The sequence below is a fragment of the Furipterus horrens genome, unplaced genomic scaffold (genome assembly GCF_987537825.1).
Source record: "Furipterus horrens unplaced genomic scaffold, mFurHor1.1.pri manual_scaffold_6, whole genome shotgun sequence".
Lineage (NCBI taxonomy): Eukaryota > Metazoa > Chordata > Mammalia > Chiroptera > Furipteridae > Furipterus > Furipterus horrens.
Genome location: NW_028327176.1, coordinates 181,207,430 through 181,225,883, shown reverse-complemented (window position 1 = coordinate 181,225,883; position 18,454 = coordinate 181,207,430). Strand labels below are relative to the sequence as shown.

At 41.3% G+C, this 18,454-nt stretch overlaps 2 protein-coding genes across 2 annotated transcripts; both read right to left on the bottom strand.

Annotated features, from left to right (window-relative positions):
• Nucleotides 1-1,765, bottom strand: LOC150007923 (nesprin-1-like). Its single transcript, XM_090280841.1, has 2 exons — nucleotides 1,568-1,765; nucleotides 1-520 (listed from the first exon to the last, which is right to left on the bottom strand). Exons 1-2 carry the CDS (start codon nucleotides 1,763-1,765, stop codon nucleotides 350-352), a joined length of 369 nt encoding a protein of 122 aa, XP_090136967.1. The 3' UTR covers nucleotides 1-349.
• Nucleotides 1,766-1,795: 30 nt separating this feature from the next.
• Nucleotides 1,796-18,338, bottom strand: LOC150007922 (nesprin-1-like). The gene is made up of 12 exons (XM_090280840.1): nucleotides 18,156-18,338; nucleotides 17,170-17,429; nucleotides 15,445-15,610; nucleotides 14,946-15,101; nucleotides 13,534-13,686; nucleotides 12,898-13,080; nucleotides 11,499-11,636; nucleotides 7,854-8,039; nucleotides 7,534-7,656; nucleotides 7,126-7,308; nucleotides 5,943-6,086; nucleotides 1,796-2,020 (listed from the first exon to the last, which is right to left on the bottom strand). The coding sequence occupies exons 1-12, from the start codon at nucleotides 18,258-18,260 to the stop codon at nucleotides 1,796-1,798; spliced, it is 2,022 nt and encodes a 673-aa protein (XP_090136966.1). The 5' UTR covers nucleotides 18,261-18,338.
• Between the last annotated feature and the right edge of the window lie 116 nt (nucleotides 18,339-18,454).

The window sequence follows — 18,454 nt, the reverse complement described above, 5'->3', positions numbered from 1 at the left end:
TGACAATCACAGCTTGTACCACTGTGACACCTAACAGTGTGTTCCTCAAAATCTAGGATTCATACCCACATTCTAATAACAGTGGCGTCCTGCCCTGGCAGGTGGGGCTCAGTGGACTGAGCACCGGCCTCCAAACCAAAAGGTCATGGGTACAATTCCCAGTCAGGGCACATGCCTGGGTTGTGGGCCAGGTCCCCAGCTGGGGGCATGTGAGAGGCAACTGATTGACGTCTCTCTTGAACATCAGCGTTTTTCTTCCTCTCTTTCTCCCTTTCTCCCCCTCTCTCTATAAATAAAGTAGATAAATCTAAAAAAAGAAAGAATGGCATCCTGCAACCATCCAGAGAGCCTAGCTTGGGGAATGCCAAGTGCGTGATACCTGGTTAACAGAAGCATCTGTATTAGCCACAGGTGAAGGGGAACGACAGGCAGGTGGAGAGGAAATCTCACTGTTGGTTCCTTCTTCCCCAGACTCTTCAGTGACAGGTGACAGCAAAGTGTGACAGCGACCTGCAGTCATCTGTCACATAAAAGATAGCCCAGAGGACATAAAAATCAGTTAGCAAGGTAACAAAAGACCTGGTCAAGCCTAAGTCAGAACAGAGATAATTGTATGACAAAGGTTAGAATTACTGAGACCCATATTTACATTCAAATTTTGTGTCAGTATTTAAAAATTTGGTTCAAGTAAAGATGATGCTAGGAACCATTTATAAAACAAACAGGGATATCATATCATATGAAAAGTTTTGTTGTTGATTAAATATTCATCTAATTTATTTTCCTTTTCTTGATTGTATCCTTATAAATAACTTTAAAAAACAACAAACTGTACAAAGGTGGGGAGGGATTATGAAATAACGCTTGGACTTTTAAAATACATCTCAAATTACAAATATGCTAGGGAGATAAGTGTATCCTAAGTGCTCTGTCACCCAAAGAGCCCAAGTATGGTTATGCACAATCCATGGACCAGCACGTTTGTGTGAAAAATACACAGCACTGGAAAACACCAAGTAATCAAAATAATTAATGCTGGGATGCAAAGCGATGGGGAAAGAACGTAGATAGAAATTAATGGAACTTCTTTATTATAATCCAAAACTGAACTTTGGATTTTCTATTTTCTCAATTTCTAGTAATAGCCTTCTCTTATATTTTCATAAACACTTATACAACTAAATACACACCATATATGTAGCACGATTCTCTCATCCCCCAGAAAACTAGAAAACTGTGCAGAGGATTTCATTTATTTTTTGATACTAAGAACCGCTCAGTATTCTTGCTAAATTATAAACAAATGCAAGGCTGGTCTTTGACATTATTAAGTAATTCAGTAGTCTCAAGCAAAGAGCTTTATTTCCACTGTCATTGTTTACAGTGTCAAATATTGGCTTCGGCCCAAACGTAGCAGAGAGTTAAGGAGACTGTTTCTCGGTTCTAATCTGCAACACCTACGGCTGATTTCTAAAATAAGCCAGAGAGGGAACCTGGAGACAGGAGCAGGGTCCAGGCAGAGGGGAGTGCTCCGCGCCCTGCGAAACCCGCCCTGACCCTTACTTACCATGACCACAGAGGGGTGGGCAGAGCTGGCCGGGAGGAGCTCCCCGTCCAAGTCCTCCGACAGCCCCTCCACCTCGGTCACCGTCAGCAGCATGGTGGCGTTCCTGGCTTTCATTGTCAGCATCTTGCACTTGGAGTTCAGCGAGGTGACCTGCTCCTGGTAGCCCTTGATTTTCTGAGCCAGCTCCTGAGGAAACATTTTCCCACCCCCCTGCGTGTCAGAGCGGCATCAGAAGGGAACACAGCGAGCAGCGCTCATCTTCCTCCGGGGCCGGCCAATGAAATCACAGAGCTGGGCCGGGCGGCTGCGGCGGGGCCCGGCAGGGAGGCAGGGAGGCGGGGAGGGAGGCAGGATGTGGACGGCGCCGAGCAGCGAGCCTGCCTGCAGCCGGGGCCAGACCTCCGCGCGGCTCGGCGGGCAGGGCGGGCGCGCTCGGGCCGGGCAGCCGGGGTGCTGCGCGCGGAACCAGGACCTTATGTAACCTGGAGAACCTGGGACTTACTTAAAAATGTCTAAGGAATCTGCCACTGCCAGATGGTCCATGCCATGGAAATGAGGCCATGCGATGACTACAACTACAGAAAAATGCAGCGCTCAGCTCTTATCACACTGAATATCTCCAATAGCGGAGTCGGTTAGTTGTTCAGACAGGATCGCTACGTGGACTGCTTGTCATGGCCGTGTCCCTGGGAGCTGTTTTTGTAGATAAGCTAAATATTGCACGTGAAACCCTCATTTTTTTTTAATGCAGGTAACTCCCAAAATAAAATTGTGCCCATTAATCAAAATTTTCCTTACATTCTCCACCGTGCCGCAAACGCTTCTGATGCTTCAAACTAGAGCTTTGAACTTGTTCCGTTTAAACTGAATGGCTTTTAAATACATTTCGTGTTGGAAAAAAAATTGTTTTGAGAGATAGAAGTTTTAAAACATTTACCAAGAGCTTATTGAAAATGTATTCTGGACAGCACATAACTCTTAAAAGTTCTAAAATATTAAAATTTTGAAGTAATAAATTAAAATAGTAATTCTAAAATATGAAATGTATACTTTCTTACTTAATAGATGCGGACATCTTATAAAAAATGAAGATATATATTCTAAAACCTTATCCTTAAAAGTACAACACCGTTACTTTTTCCTCTTCCATTTACTTGGCTCCTTGGCCTAAAAAGTTGTCATTTAGTATTTGTACGGAACACATTTTGTGACAAAGACATTAAATGTCAACATCTTTAAAAATACGAGTGTGTGTATGCTCATATTTTTAAAAGTACTGACATTCAAACTAGAGCTTTGAAGTTCAGAAACAAACAAAATGACATATATGTGTGTATGTCTGTGTGTATGTATACATGTATGTGTCTGTATACACATGTACACACACACACATACACACCCCATTTTGTTATTGTTGCCAGTTTGTTGCTCCCCTTCCAATCAAAACTGACTGAGTAGAAGAGAAAACAGTCCAGAAGAATTCAGTCAGCAGCCTGTTTTCTTGACTTCCAGAATATGTTTACAGGGACTTTTAAAGCGAGGATTTAAAAAATAGAAATAATCACTTCTTTGCCTATTAGGGCTGCTAGATATTTAACTAAACCTAACAGGGTTTTAAAAATAGTGATTAAGTAGCTATTCACTGTACCTCGTCTCCTGCCTGACACACGGCTACCCTATTAATACTTAGTTAACACGCACATATAGGGAGACATCTGCCAGCTCACTGAACTCCTTGCAGCCTCTGTTTCACAGGACAAATCACTGAGCACTCTTACAATGGTTTGCCCCACGCGGGCAGGCTGGAGGAATCTTCGTGAAGAACAACCAGCCTTCATCCTCCCACCCCTCACGTCCACATGGATGTTCACCCGCCCTTCTCCCGACGCCACTGACAGCGACCACTCCCTGCCGGAATAGTAGCTCTCAGCTTCATTGTGTGTGAAACTCATCCGGGCTGTTTGCTAAAACTGCAATTCTGGTCTCCAGCTCAAAGGATTTTGATTTACTAGGCTTAGGAGAATCTGCATTATATGGCTGTGCTGTGTGAGTGACGCCCTTGGAGAAACAGCTCTCTAGAACTTTCTTCTGTAAGAATAAACCTGCCTATCTCCTGTTAACTTTGTGGGTTGGTGGTCAAGTCTGCCATATTAAAACGGAGCACTAACGGGTTAACGTGTTCCCCATTCTCGGAAAGCATAGTTATGTTTAATTTTATTGGGCATTTCTGAAAAATGATTATAAAAGATGAGCATAAAAGTGGGGATTTCAGGTACCGCAGCTGCTCCGAGGAAAACTGCCCGCGGGCTGTCACCTGCACCCAGGAGCAAGCCTTCTACGTCAGGTGGAAGGCAAGAGGTCTGGGTACTTCTAAGATTTGAAAGGGGCAGGATAATTTTCTCGGATTAAATGCAACATGTGAAAAATACAGGGGGAAAAATGGGAATTCCTTAAAAATGAATCAATTATCAATTATTTTTGCGAGTTAAAGTTCCCCATAAGGAAATTAGACTCCCATCAAGATTGAAATGCTCTTAAAAGCAGATTGAAAATACAGGAAAAAGCAGTCTTTCAAATTTTTATGTTATCGTAGACCAGGCTTTCTCCACTCAGCACTTTCCTCCCTGTGTGTGTTTAACACGTACAATGAGCCTCATCCAGGGCTACGTCGTGACTGATACTAAGATGTATTCTAAAGCACGTGGCAAAACTAACAAAAGTCTACACTGATGTTTAGAACTTGGCGGAGAATGTGACAAAATGAACAGATCACGGAACAGGAGCCAGAAAAACAGTCTACAGCTCACTGTGCTGAGTGCTGGCTCTGCGACCTTGGGAGAGTCATTTATTTTCCAGGACCATCGTTCTTTTCTTTTGTGCAATGAGGTAGCCCAAAGAGTTTCCGCTGCAGTGAAAAACTAATCTGGAGTCAAAGACACTAGGTTAGGATCTGGCTTCTTTGAGTTACTGGATTTGGGAGTTCAGGATGTCATCTAAAAAATCAGTTTCTCTTTTCTTATCAGTAAAATGGAGATGATAAAAAAAAAATCTTTACCTCACAGGGTTGTTATAAAAGATAATGTTAAAATCCTTGTAAATTGTTTTAAAAAACAGAAAACTGTGGTAATAATAATTATTATTATTCCAGAGTAGATTTTTTTAAAAACATTTTCTGTGCTGTAATAGAAAAGTTGTTACAACAAAATTCTGGATCTTAGAAAATGGGATTAAAAATAGTTTCAAAATAAATTTATAATATATAGTCTAATGTATGAGTTATATAAACAGCAGTTTCAAATATTTGCATAGCATTTTCATTTAACCAATAGCATAAGAAAAACAAATAGTTAACATAGATATATCTACTATATAGGAGTAAATGTAGGTAGGATATTTATTTACATTAATTTATAAATCATATATAAATGTAAGCAACTTATGTATTGGATGTGTTGAAAAATTGAAGAATTGCATTTGGAGAGGGAGGTGTTGAGATTTTCCATCCATAAAATGCAACAAACAAATCTGCTGAGACCCTCACTATGATACTTGGTTTGGAAAAATAGTTTGTTACTCTTATGACAACAAACTAGAGCATTTGGAAGGATAAACTAAATGTCCACTCTTGGCACAGAGAAATAAGACACCTCCCCATGCCCTTGTCACTTACCAAAATTCATGATGCTATGAGCCAGCCCCCAAGGGAAAGTGTAACTGTGACCCATATAAGAATTGACAAGCCAGGAAAGGAAATTCACCACCAAGTGTCAATGGGCTCAAACATTCAATGTCTATGATCTTTGAGACCAGGTCTGCACAAGGGGTGTTCAAGTGCTACAGTCATAATGATGCCAAAGGGGTAAGGAAAGGGCCACTTTGGAAAATGGGAAGATGTTAAATCTGGAAGTCAATGAAATAAAAAAATGTGGACCATTCTCTAATTTTGGTGAAAGGAGCTGAAATGGCCAATGTTTTAAAGCACATGATTTTTTTCAAAAACATGAAATGTCTCTTCTTTTTAAAGAGGATGGTTAAAACAGCAAGACTTTGAGCACTGATATTTCACGCAGGTTTTAAATATAGGGCTCAGCCTGTGTTTTGGTGCATTAACTGTGAGAATTCAGGTGCAGGGAACAGTCTCCGGCCCCGGTTGAGATATGCCATGAACAACATATAACCATGTTTTAGAACCAAGGGGAAGATTCATGCCACTGGGTCTTGGACAGTATCAGAAAAAAACAGCCCTCAAAATGCAAAGACAGCCAAAGAGGCTACCTGAGAGCTAAATGCATTATGTTCCAGACAGGGAGAAACTTTCTCTTTCATTCACTAGAAACCAATCACGAATTCTAATCAAGCCAGCATCCTGCCTCACCTCATGTCGAGAAATCTGGGCTTGCAGCTCCTGGATGTTACTGGTGGCCACAGGCTTATCCTCAATCTCTCGGTGAGCTCCTTCTATGAGCTGCTGGAGGTGCTGCATTTCTTGTTCATACTGTTCATACTGCATTACAGCCTCCTTTGGGGGGAAGAAAAAAGATCCCATAATTATCTTTCTGTATCAATAACTATGTTAAGTAATTCTGTGTTGCTCCCTGACAAACTACTGTGTTAACTCCTATTTACCTGTGCGTCTAAGAAATAAAGAAATGATGGGTAAAATTCCTAGGTCATTCAAATCCTCAGCTTTACTCAGATATTTCAAAGCCTTTCCCCTAAATCATTTACCAGGATTGTTCATGAATTCATAGTTAAGTGGCTAGATACTCTGTCTTCCCCTTATTCATATAGTCCTGAAGATGGCAATGCCAAGGTCAAAACACGGGAAGAAGCAGTATGAAAAACATGATTATTTCATTTTTCCACAAGAAATACTGATTATATATATAAGGGCCTTGGTAAGTCCAGAGTAGAGGATTTAAAAAATTAATTAAACATCACTTCTATCCCCAGGAATTTAGTGTTTAACAAAGTACAAGCTACCAGTAATATAAGGAGTAGGATAATTGCCCAAAAAGGCCATTAGCAATTTAATGAGAGGATACATATGCAATTGTTGGATAAAAATGATAAAATCTGAGTTGAAATGACATATGAGGTAAATAGTGTCATATCTTCAGAGCCAATGATTTTTCTCTTATTAAAGAAACTAAGTTATACTTGGGTGTACTTCCCAGACACAAAAATGCATTTAGTGCATCAATAAACTGAAATACGAAGAAAAAAAAAATCTGTAATATATGCTACCAGTAAAGTCATATTACAAGGTTCTAGATGATGCTTAGATGAATAATGAGATAAAAATAAAACTGAATATAAAATTAACTTATATAAGTTGTTCTTATAAAAAAAAAATCACTAAAAGAGAGTTTTCACCAACGGATATCTTCGATAGAACTTTTCTCGAGGCTTTTGTGAGCGATCCAAATGGCAGCATTTCCTCTCCCGAGTTTACATAACCACAGCAGTCCGCCCCTTTTGCCAGCTGGGCCCGCGCTAGGACAAGGCACCAGTGGCCTATGGGATGCCCCTGCGCTGGGGCAGGGCCACGCACTTGCCTGCAGGACGTTGCACTGCTGGATGGCCACGTGCTGCAGCCGGCTGGCCTCCTCCTGCAGCTGGAGCGCCGCGCGGCACAGCGGCAGGCTGGCCACGACGTCCTCGGGGATCCGGAGCGCGCTCTGGCTGCTCTGCACGGCGCGGACCTTGGGTTTCAGCGACTCCACCTCACACAGCAGGTGCTGGAAGTGCGAGGATATCGGTCAGCGTTTTATAAGGAAGCGCTCCTTTCACGAGCAAGAGACACTTAAACTAGAGCGAGGTCCCAGACCATACACATCTTCCAAGAAACGTTACAAAAAAGCATGTCTACGCCGTTGAAACTATAACTGAGTGTAGACATCATTTTTCCTAACTTGCCTCTTTTAAAGATCTAGCAGCAGGTCCCCTGAGTCATTTTTGCTTACCTGCCGGTGAGAGAGTTGCTCCTTGAGACTAAGACGCCCAACTTCTGGAGAAGTCAGGGTTGTCTGGGCTTGCTCCAAAGCCACTTGTAAGTTTTTTAGCTCTGTTTCAAATTTTTTCATATCCTGCAGAGGAAAACAATATGAATGTCAATATTTAAGCACCTGAAGTCCACACTCACAGGTGAAGGATAACAAGACAGTCTAGAAGGCACATCGGAGATGAGCACTAGATCTCCACTATAAAGCCACCGTTGTTCTTCTAATGACGGGCTTTTGAACTTAAACTTACTACTATTATTACTATTATTTTTTATTTTTACCTTGGCAGCATCTTGGAGATTCTGCAAACGCATCTTGATCACCTGCCGCAATTCCTCAGTCTTCCGTCCCAGTTCTGCCACTTGGTGACACATGTTTTCTATATAGTACACACTAGAAAGGCACTGTAACTTCTCAGTCATTGCTTCCAGATCGCTGTGAATTTCTTCAGATTCTTCTAGCATGGTCTACAGTGAATTATTAATATTCGTGACATTGACAGGTAGGCAGAGAAGTACAGGTACTTAACATGGTGTGATGTAGAGACCGTCAGACTAGGAAGGGAGTCACATCCCACGTGCACTGCGTAGGTAGGTTCTGTGTGCCCTCTCGTGGTTGAACCTTCACACCCCTGTGCCCACTCCCCATCTCCTGTTACCCCCATTTCACAGAAAAAGACATCAAAGTTATAAAGTGGTGGACCATAAGGCTCAGGCTCTGTCCGCCACCCAGGCTGATCCCTGCTGAGCGTCCGGATATGCTATTCCAGCTGGGGCAATGCTCCTCACATCGGGTAGCGTCCCCAGTCGTTGGGCCTCCAACCTTTGCTCATACATATTTAAACTAGAGAGATGCAGTTCAGCTCTCATATTTAATACCTAAGATCTAAGTGTAGCTCACTCTAAGAAATGAAAATAAGACAAGAGCATTGCAAACAAACAAAACAGCTTTTATCACTTGCTGGAAGTGAGAGAAGGGTGTAGACACAACTTAGGATACCAAAAGGAATAAAACACCCCCTCGTTACTGAGCATAGCACCAGTTGCTGGGACTGATGCGAACAGAAATGGGTTGATAACCGTGTACTGTGCACTGCCTGAGGAGCGTGAAAAGAAGAAAGGGTTGGGGAAGACAGAGATGAGATGAAGTTTCAGCAAGACTGGAGAAGGCTTCCCGGAAGAGTCACAGCTGAGCTGAGCCAGAAGGAAGCTTGCGTTTTGACGGACGGGGGAGAAGAAGAAAGGTATTTTATGCTGACGGAGCAGCACAAGCAAAGGCACAGGGGTGAGTGCACACATAACGGGCAGGTGAGTGATGTAGAACGAGGACAAACAGGAGGTAGGACATTATTCTTTAAAAATATATTTTTTTAATTTTTAAAAAATAGAACACCTTTTTTTCCTCACAATAAACATTCTATGTAAATAAAATATTCCATAATCGCATCCTGGGGCGAAAACTAAGTAAGCTATACCTGCTGTTATGTGTGGGTATATTTTTAGGTAACTGAAATCATAATGTACCTACAATTGTCCATCTTTCTTTTTCCCCTGACATTGGAAACACGCATTTTCCCTCTGTGCACTGTGTTTGGAGAAGCCCAGGCAGCTGTAAGGACTCCCTGAAACAGTGTGTGCAAGCTGAGCGCTCTCCTGAGCGTCGGTGTGAGGTAACCACCAACACCTGATCTGCCCACCTGCCCTCCACCCGCCCAACTGCCCCCCAACAAAATTCCTGGGAATCATTGCTGGCCCCTCCCTTTCTGCCACCCCCAGCCACAGTCTCCAAGTCCGGAATTCCGGCTCCGTGATAGCCCTTGCTTTTGTCTTCTCTCGGCCTCCAACGAAAGGCCTTGTCATTTGCTTCTGGACTACTACCCCTCCCTTTTATGGTGTCTTCCCTTCATTAATCTGTTTTCCACAGCCATCCTTCTTAAAATACAAGTCTGTGCTTGTCGTTTGCCTACAGAATATCTGTCACAGGCTTCAGAGTGAGTTTAGGATAAAGTCCAAGTGCTTAACAGGCTTTCACGAACCGTCTCTTCTTGGCTCTCTATTCTGACCTCTGATACTTCTCTCCTCCAGCCCTCCTCCCTGGACGGCACCTTCCAGTGCCTCCAACAGAGCACCTCTCACTCCTCCCACTACAGAGTGGCATGGTAGTCTTCCAGGACTCAGCCCAGAATCTCCTTGTCCTGAGAAGGCTTCCTTAGCCTTCTTCTCAAACGCGCTGGGCCGTCTGGGTGGAGCACCCTCCTTGGGTTCCTTCAGCGCCTTGGTCCCTGCATGCCTGCATTGGTCGCACTGTGTCTAATTGTCTGGGTCTCTCTCTCTATCTCCATCCTCCCATTAATTACCAACTGCCTGGGGGCAGGGACAAAAAATATCATTTGTATTCCAAATGCCTACCAAAATTCCTAGCTTTGGAAAATACTTAACAAATGTTTGTGGAACAGATAAACGAGTACAGGAATTATTTTAAAAGAAAAGCCCTCAAGGCTGCTTTGAAGATTGCATTCTATTCCATTATATCCAAAAATGCACTCAGAAAAATGAGTTGACAGTTAAATTTCCTTTAAAATTCCATTCTAGTCATTAATACTACATAAAATATTTTCTGCATTTGGATCACAGAGTGGGAACATTTTGATGATCATGATCCATTTTGCCAAATGATTCTCAGAGAGATTTCACCATGTTCCTAGGAGTGTTTGAGAGCATTTAACTTCCTTTAATATGAACTTTAAAGAGTAGTGTTCACTTGATAGTTAAAATATTCTCTCTTAAGTTTGCATTTCTAGATTTCTAATGATGCTGAATATTTTCTTCACTGTTTACAACTAGTTCTAACTTAAGTCTTGTCTGTTGATATGTAAGCATATCCTTAAGTAGAAGGTTGGAGTTGTAGAAAGATTTCTTGAGAAGGGTGTGTGAGATTGATTAGAGAGGAAAGATTGTGGTACAGGGAAACCAATTAGAGGTCTGTTAAAGAATGACAAGGAGAAAATGAGGCTTTGATCTAGGACTTTGTCAACTGGAATGAAAAAGGGGATGGATTTAAAAGACCAGAATAAAAGACAGAGAAAATCTAAAGTACTTGAGAATATCCATGTAACTTAAAAAGCATTCTGTATTTTATTGCAAGATAACTGGGCTATTAGATACCTATACCTAATTCAAGCCTAAGTTATAAAAGGATGAAATAATTCCCTGGATGACATGACCCAGAGAAAACATCAGAGGAAATGAAGTCATGTGGCCACCTTGAGATGTGGACTCATGGCTGGTTCCCAGCTGCTCCCTCCTTCCTGTGGAAGGGCAGGCGACTGAGGCCAGGCAGAGGGCTGAGAAGGAGGAGGCGTGAGAGTTCAACACCCATGTGCCAGATAATGTGCTTACTGTCTGTCTGCACAGGAGTTACACCATCTGGTCCTTGTGGTAATTCTGCAATATAAATCAGTTACATCTCCATCTTATTGATGAGAAGACCGATTTCAGCGAGGGAAAGGAGTTTCCTTTGAATCGCACTCCCCTACATGGCAGAGCTTGGTTTCCCATCAGTCTGACGCTAGCTCACATAATATTTTTATACATCACTTTATCTCTTCAGTGGGAAGAATTTTCCACCATATCCCTGTATATAACTGTTTCAAAGAAGCTGCAAAAAAGGGACTATTTTTGGTCTTGGGAAAGGAAAGTCAAGGGGAGATAGAGGATATGCATTTCTTCGTATAGTTTTACAAAATTTCATGCATAGCTACTTTCTTGCAAACCACTGGACAAGCCATAGGGCTACCTGAGCTTCCTTTTTTTTTTATTGGGCACCTACAATAATTTAACATCATGGCCCTCTAAGTTCTCTGTCTGTCTAGCCAGTTAAATTAAGTGGCTCTCTTACTCTATGAAAACCCTTTTTCCCAAAGTTACCTGATGGGCAATATATTGTTCCCGAAGTTGCCTTGCAGAATTCCACACAATCTTTCCATGGACCAAGACTTTAGCTTTGTCAATCCACTTCAAAATTAATTCAAGCATTTCATTGTATTCTTCTAAATGTGATGTTGCCTAAAAAATCAATGAACATTTAGATAACAAATGTAACCTCTGCTTTTTGAGCTAGAAATCAATCTTCTGTTTCTCTTTGGATACAACGGTCCTGGGGGTTGATCATTATATATTATCTGAGATATTTAAAGTGTCAATGTAAGAAATGTTCAAATCTGCAGAGAATTTTTACTAGTTTATTTGAGCCCAACTGATGACATATGCCAAGGAGGAAGATCTCAACTGTTGCAGAGAATAACAGTTTTGCATCTTCTTTTAAAAATTAAGGAGGGGACCTAAGGATGACTGGAGAAAGCAAGGTGGGGATTGGATTACAGCATAGTTAACAAGATTAACAAGATTATATGCTCTCTTGAGGGCAGTTATGCTTATTTCAAAGGCGTGTTACCCTAGATGCACAAGAACAACAAACAGGGCTGGTTTACAACCTTTCACTAAAGAAGTTATAGGTCTGGGCTGTGACTACCTACCATGACCTGCACAGTTAGGAATTCGTGATCAGCACCCTTGAGGTAACTTTTAAAAGAACCCCCCTTTTTAATCTACAAAAAGTATGTCCTTGTTGAAAATATTTCAGGAGCTTCCCAGTGACTTTAGGATAAAGTCCAAGTTCTTAATATGCTTGAATAATCTTTCTTAAAAAAAAAAACTCTATTCTCATCTTTTATTCATCTACCTAGCTCCCCTGTATGCCTCCCTCTTCCCAGACTCCACCCTCACTGAGTAAGGAGGTGACAGGTGGGGATTATGACATGCTGGGTTTCAATATTGTAATTCGTTGGTTGCCAAATCCTGGTTAACTTATCTCTGGTTAGACTCAATTAGCAAAAGTCCAGTCTATACTGAACAATCATGATGGATGTGTAACTTGAACGTATTAAGTAAATAATAGCTATTATATAATATCTATAAATCAACACACTTATGTTACTTTAAGACACTTGAATTCACACAAACTGCTTTGTAAAACATGTGAATGAATGAGTAGTCATTTTACAAAATACTTCCCTGGTTTACAAAATCTTCACATCAAAATTACATTTACGTGACCGCCTTTGTCAATGAATTTATAATACGGTTTGATATAAAATAAAGGCAGGTTTATGTCTAATTCTTAAAAATACAAGTGTGGTATGAAATAAGCTACTCTTAAATTACTCTCATCATTGTCAGTATCACCTTTTTATTTATTTTTGAAAGAGGAAAACGGAACATAGAATTTCTGCCCTGGGGAATTTTGAACACTGGCCAGAACACATACCTGACTGAGCTTGGAGAGCCGATTCTCCGCCTGCCTTACGGTCTGCTGGTGAAGTTCAGTCATTTTTCCTATCTTCTTGGCCAGGGGCTTACCCAGCTGGCCATTCTGCTCCGAGAACTTCTGCACGGCTTCATCCAGCTCCATTAACTTTAAATTACAGGCATCTAATTTCTCTCCCAGCACCTAGATGGTTGTCAAAATGAAAGAACATGAGACTACAGGAAATGAATTTCTCCAGATTTTGCAAGATCAGAAGGATGGTATTTTACATGTTTTCATAGAAGCCAAATGCGATAAAGAATAATCCTACCTACCATGATCAGGTCATTTCTATTTCTTCAGTTGGAAAGGCAGCGCAGGAGGTTTTGCAAAGCTGCTGTTTACTTCCTATGAGGCTGAGAGACCTAACATTTTCCTTCTGCCCCACCCAAAAGGATTAGTCACTCAACTCACCAGCAGAGTGAGAACAGATTTAGCTCCTGAGAACATCCTTTATTTTGAAATGCACATTCTTGTATTCCTAACTCATCACTTAGTTCCCTGACATTATCCCTGCTTACCCACACATGCACGGACGTATATTGGGGATTGGATTTATTCAGTAGCCCCCATGTGTCCCCACTTCTCTTTCCTTACCTTTTGCTCAGCTGTAGCTTGAACTAAATTATCTGTCTTTGCTCTCAGCGTCGTTAGAATAGTTGTGAGATCTTTGGTTATCTTCTGAATTTGCCGGCTGAATTCCTGGCTCATGGCCTTGCTCTGTCCAACTTGCTTCACTTTGTCCTGGATCTACAGAATCAGTGAGAACACCAACACCAATTGTGGTTAAAATTGGGTAACAGATACGAAGAACCCCAACATAGAGGTGCTGAGGAGAGATTTCAGGTGGTCAGTGCTGCTTTGGCATTGACGAGCTTTGTCAAACCGGCCACATGCAATTATTGTGCAAACACTCATGGTTTCCCATGCAGCCTTACTCCCACGTCTTTATGCATTCACTGCACGTCTCTCTGCTGTTTCAGCAAAGGAACAAGCAATGCACGTACAGGGATGCGCTCATCAAATGTTTACAGACCATCCATAGATGGCGGTGCCGATAGCTGAGTTTGAATCTCCATTTATTAACATTGTGACCTTGAGCCCAAGGACTCTCCTAAGCCTTTTTCTTCATAATATGCAAAACCCCACCAGATAATTGGAACACACAGATTTGTTTCCAAGCACCTTTTCATAAGTAGCTGTTAATGATCTGGTAACTCCTTTTCTAGCTTTGCAATTACACCCTTACAGTATGACAAAAAAGCATTCAGCACATCCAATGGTAGGAAGGTGAAAAGGAGCAGTTAACATTTACATGTCTCTAATGGCTCTGCCTTGATTTGATAACAAACTTTCATAATTTTGTTTATAACAAGATGACCAAGCAAAAATGGTTAAAAAAAAAAAATCTCTTTTTATATAAATGAAAGGCTAGAATATATCTGGCAGAGCGCCTGGTAGCCTCGGAGCACTAAATAAATATTTGTTGAACACATTATATATATCTTATTTTTTGTTGTTTCTTTAAGTCTTTTTTTAGGGGGGGTGAGGGGGAGATAAGGAAAAGCAGATAAGTTAATTTTTTAAAAGTTTTATTTATTTTCAGAGAAAGGCAAAAAGAGGAAGAAAGAGAGGGAGAGAGACATCAACTGGTCGCCTCTCACACACTCTCAGCTGGGGACCTGTGGCCCACAACCCAGGCATGTGCTCTGATAGGGAATCAAACCAGCACCTGTATGGTTCACAGGCCAGCGCTCAATCTACTGAGCCACACCACCCAGGGCAAGTTATGTTTATTTATATGACATTATTGTTCATATCTGTGATCATCTGATGTGTTTTCTTTTTTTGCTTATGAATAAGACCTCTAATTTAGTATTATTGTTTTATGATGTTTTTTTACATCCCTGTTTCCATGAAGATATGACTGTGGAAATCGAGAACTCTCGTACAAGAGTATTAAGCCTATAAAAGGATGTAAAGTCACTCTTTCTTGGTCACGGGTTTACCTGGTCATGGATAGTTCCGAGGTCCAATGCCACTTCAGCTAACTGAAGAGAGAGTTCAGAAGGTAATATAGCAGAGAGACCCAGATACTTATTCTTCTGCTCCTCAGCCACTTTCTCAATGTTCTGTCGATGAGTGGTGGCTTCCTTTAGGAGAATCTGAAGAAAAGATCAAAACAAGAAATTTCTGGGAGCCTAATGAAATTTTCATGGGTACAGAGCAAGACTATAGAGTGTCCATCAATACATGATTAAGTGTGAAATTAGAGAAACACCTTGAGGAAAACCAAACTTCTCTTTAGCTTCTGAATAAGAAACATGTCCATTTTATATAGAACAAACAACAATTCCATGAAATAATACTAAAAGCCTTTTATGAAACACATTTCTGAAAATTTTAAATTCATTCAATATTTCATTGATTGTAACTAAATGTACCTGATTAAAATCAGGGTGATTTTTTTTTAAAGGGTGGGCATAGGGAATGAGGAGAGTTTTGTACCTGAAGTTCTTCAAGTTGAGCATCTATTTCTATTGTTGGATTCCCCAAATATTCCTTTGTTTCCTGAACCCAAGATTTCACAGAATTGATTTGAGTCTCCACCATTTCTCGGTCCTTCAGCTCCTGCTTCACCACCTTCCCATGATTCCTGACTGTCTCCTGCATGCTTCAGAAACATTAGAGGAAGAAAGGAGACGTGAACTGGAAATGAAAGGAACCCCCTAATACAGAGCATCATATTATCAAAAAAATTAGACATTTTTTAAAAAGTGAAATCGCCTATCTTTTTTGCAAGGAAATACACTTCTTCCACACTGTCAGATAATTGTAAGTAAGACTTAAGTTTAGTTCAGTGGTTCTCAACCTTCCTAATGCCGCGACCCTTAAATACAGTTTCTCATGTTGTGATGACTCCCAACCATTACTAAAGCACAGTGATTAATCATGAAAACAATACGTAATTATATATATGTTTTCTGATGGTCTTAGGCGACCCCTGTGAAAGGGTCATTTGACCCCCAAAGGGGTGGTGACCCACAGGTTGAGAACTGCTGGTTTAGTTCAAGTATAGCAGAAGAATATACATCACACAAATGAACGATTTATCCCCGGAAAACGGAGAGTTGACACATTCCCATGCCAGTACATTGTAATTAATTTTCCTATGTAGAGTAAACTGGGCATCGCTTGTTTATTTCCTCTCTGAGAATCTCCTCATGTGGCGCAGGGCCATCAGCCTTTAGAAGTAACGTGCAAAGTGTTACCGGAATATTTGTGGCTGTTAGAAACCAGTCTCGGAAGGAAGTCACGCTTTGGAAGTTTTACCGTTAATAATGTTCAACACCCAAACTATAAGTCTTTCCTTGAGTGGACATACATTTGGTTACAAAGTTTAAATAGATGGAGTTCAGTTATCCGGAACTCATCTATAACTAGAGAGGCAGATATAGGCTACACATGAATAGTATTAGTTAATATAGCGGTTAAATTATCTGCTGACATTTCTTCTTCTCTGGCCCAATGCGTGAACCAGGCGGGTTGGATATCATTGCGTTTAACTTCCTCTATCTTCTAAGTTCTAAATGGCTTATTTACCTGGACTTTGGTATCATCCTTGCTCCAGTCTCTCTGTTACCCGATTTAACTAATGAATCATTGAGCTTGTTCAAAACTAGGTTCTAAGTAGCTCTCAATTGTTGAGCTTTCAATCTGTGTCTCTCATGAATTGCTGTGTCGCCTAACAGGTCCCTGAAAGTGATATGTTTACTTCCAAGGTTTCTTCCATGCTTTTCCTGTTTGCAAAACTCTTCTCCCCTCACTGCCTCGGCCGGCCTGCTCTGTCTTCAGCTGAAACACCCTTCTGCAGGGGAAGCCCTCTTTGGCTGCCCTCCTAGGGTAGCTGCCTCTGCTTTGGGTTCCTGTCCCACCCTTTCAGGCTTTACCCAGACAGCTTTGGTAGTTGCCCATCTCTGCTGCATGACAGTCAACAGCATGAAGGTACACACTGACTCTCTTCATCCCTGTATTTCTAAATACTACTGGATATGTGTCTGTCCAATAAATAATGAAAGAGCAAAGAAAAATGAAAAGCAGAAAGCAGGGATGACAGAAACAGATCCCTCCGTTGCAAGGTGGCACGATGGAGCACCCGCAGACTGTAAAGCACACTTATCCCTTTGGGTCCTGGCCAAGGTCAGCAACAGAGCGTGAGGGGTAGATAATTACTTCAGGCACTGATCTTGCATGGTTGTGATTTCCTGCGTGGTGGGGGGCTCTTCCGCAGGGGACGGGGCGGCCCCATCCGGAAGCAGGCTCAACGCTTGCTGCCTTAGCATGCCCAAGGCTGACTGCTGCTGCTCTAGCTCCAAGCTGAATGTGTCATGGTGTTCCAGAAGAGTTAAGAGCTCCGCTTTGGAGGCCTTCTCTGCTGCACTTCCTGGTAATTTATCTTGCAGCTGATTAATCATTTCAGTGGCTTTTTTAACCTGATGAAAAATGTATATAATATAAAGCTCAAAAATAAACTGAAAAAGAAAAGGGGGGCAATTTCAAGAAATACCACATCTGACACTAATGCATCAACGTTTGTTAAAGATGATGGTGTAAACCTGAAATTTCAGGAAAGTAACAGCTGAACAAGCTCCTTAACATCAAAAGAAAGGCCATCTTTACAATTCTGGGCTTAAAGCTTTAAGCTCATAATAATATCAGGACAAGCAGAGACAGCATAACATAGAAAAGAACTTTTTAAAACTAAAAGACAAATGTTAAGTTACCACAAATGTGTTTCTTTGATTTATAAAGAAAGATGTGGCGTAAAGCACTGAATACCGCTTAAAAGACGAAAGAAATTAATATAACACTTGGGAAATGAGATAAATTCCTGCTCATTTCCATGGCTAAGAAAAAGTATTTGGTAATTTTTCAGGGCCAAGAAATAAAGTTTCATTAAGAATCTAGTAAATGGAGGAAAGTGTTCTTCTTTCAAAATCTAATTTCTTGGTTTTCTTATTAATATAATTAGATCCTGACTTGGAACTAAACTGCACATTGCATATTCTATGTTGCTTCATAATTTGGTTTTCATGTCATTAAAATAGAGATTTGAGAAAAGCGTTTTATTTTCCTAAAGCCAATTTCAAAAAAAAGAGCAAAATACACGACCACCAGGGAGAAAACAATAATTCGAGCCCATCAATAAAGGAAATTACCTTATTGTTAAAATTCTTCCACTCATCCACGGCATCTTCCAGAACCTTCTCCTGGTCCTGGGCCACGGCGCGGAGCCGCGCCCAGCGCTGCCAGACCGTCGTCATGGACCTGCCTATGGTGGCTTTGCTTGAGTCATTCCCAGTGGTTTCCAGGTGTGAAGCTTTACCATCCAGGGCCCCAATTTTCTCATGGAAAGAGTTAACCACTGCCACTAAAGCCTGAGGTGGGGGCGGAGAAGAGGTGTGGGGGGAAGAGATTTCTTTTCAAAAGTTCTGCGGATTTGGATAAAGCCCAAAGT

Coding starts and splice junctions, on each gene's coding strand:
- LOC150007923 (XM_090280841.1), bottom strand. CDS start 1,765: ATGTTTCCTCAGGAGCTGGCTCAGAAAATCAAGGGCTACCAGGAGCAG. Junction 521..1,567: donor CCCACCCCTCTGTGGTCATG/GTAAGTAAGGGT, acceptor TTTATGTGACAG/ATGACTGCAGGTCGCTGTCA.
- LOC150007922 (XM_090280840.1), bottom strand. CDS start 18,260: ATGACGACGGTCTGGCAGCGCTGGGCGCGGCTCCGCGCCGTGGCCCAG. Junction 15,102..15,444: donor CTCAACTTGAAGAACTTCAG/GTACAAAACTCT, acceptor TCTTTTCTTCAG/ATTCTCCTAAAGGAAGCCAC. Junction 8,040..11,498: donor AACAATATATTGCCCATCAG/GTAACTTTGGGA, acceptor AATTCACTGTAG/ACCATGCTAGAAGAATCTGA.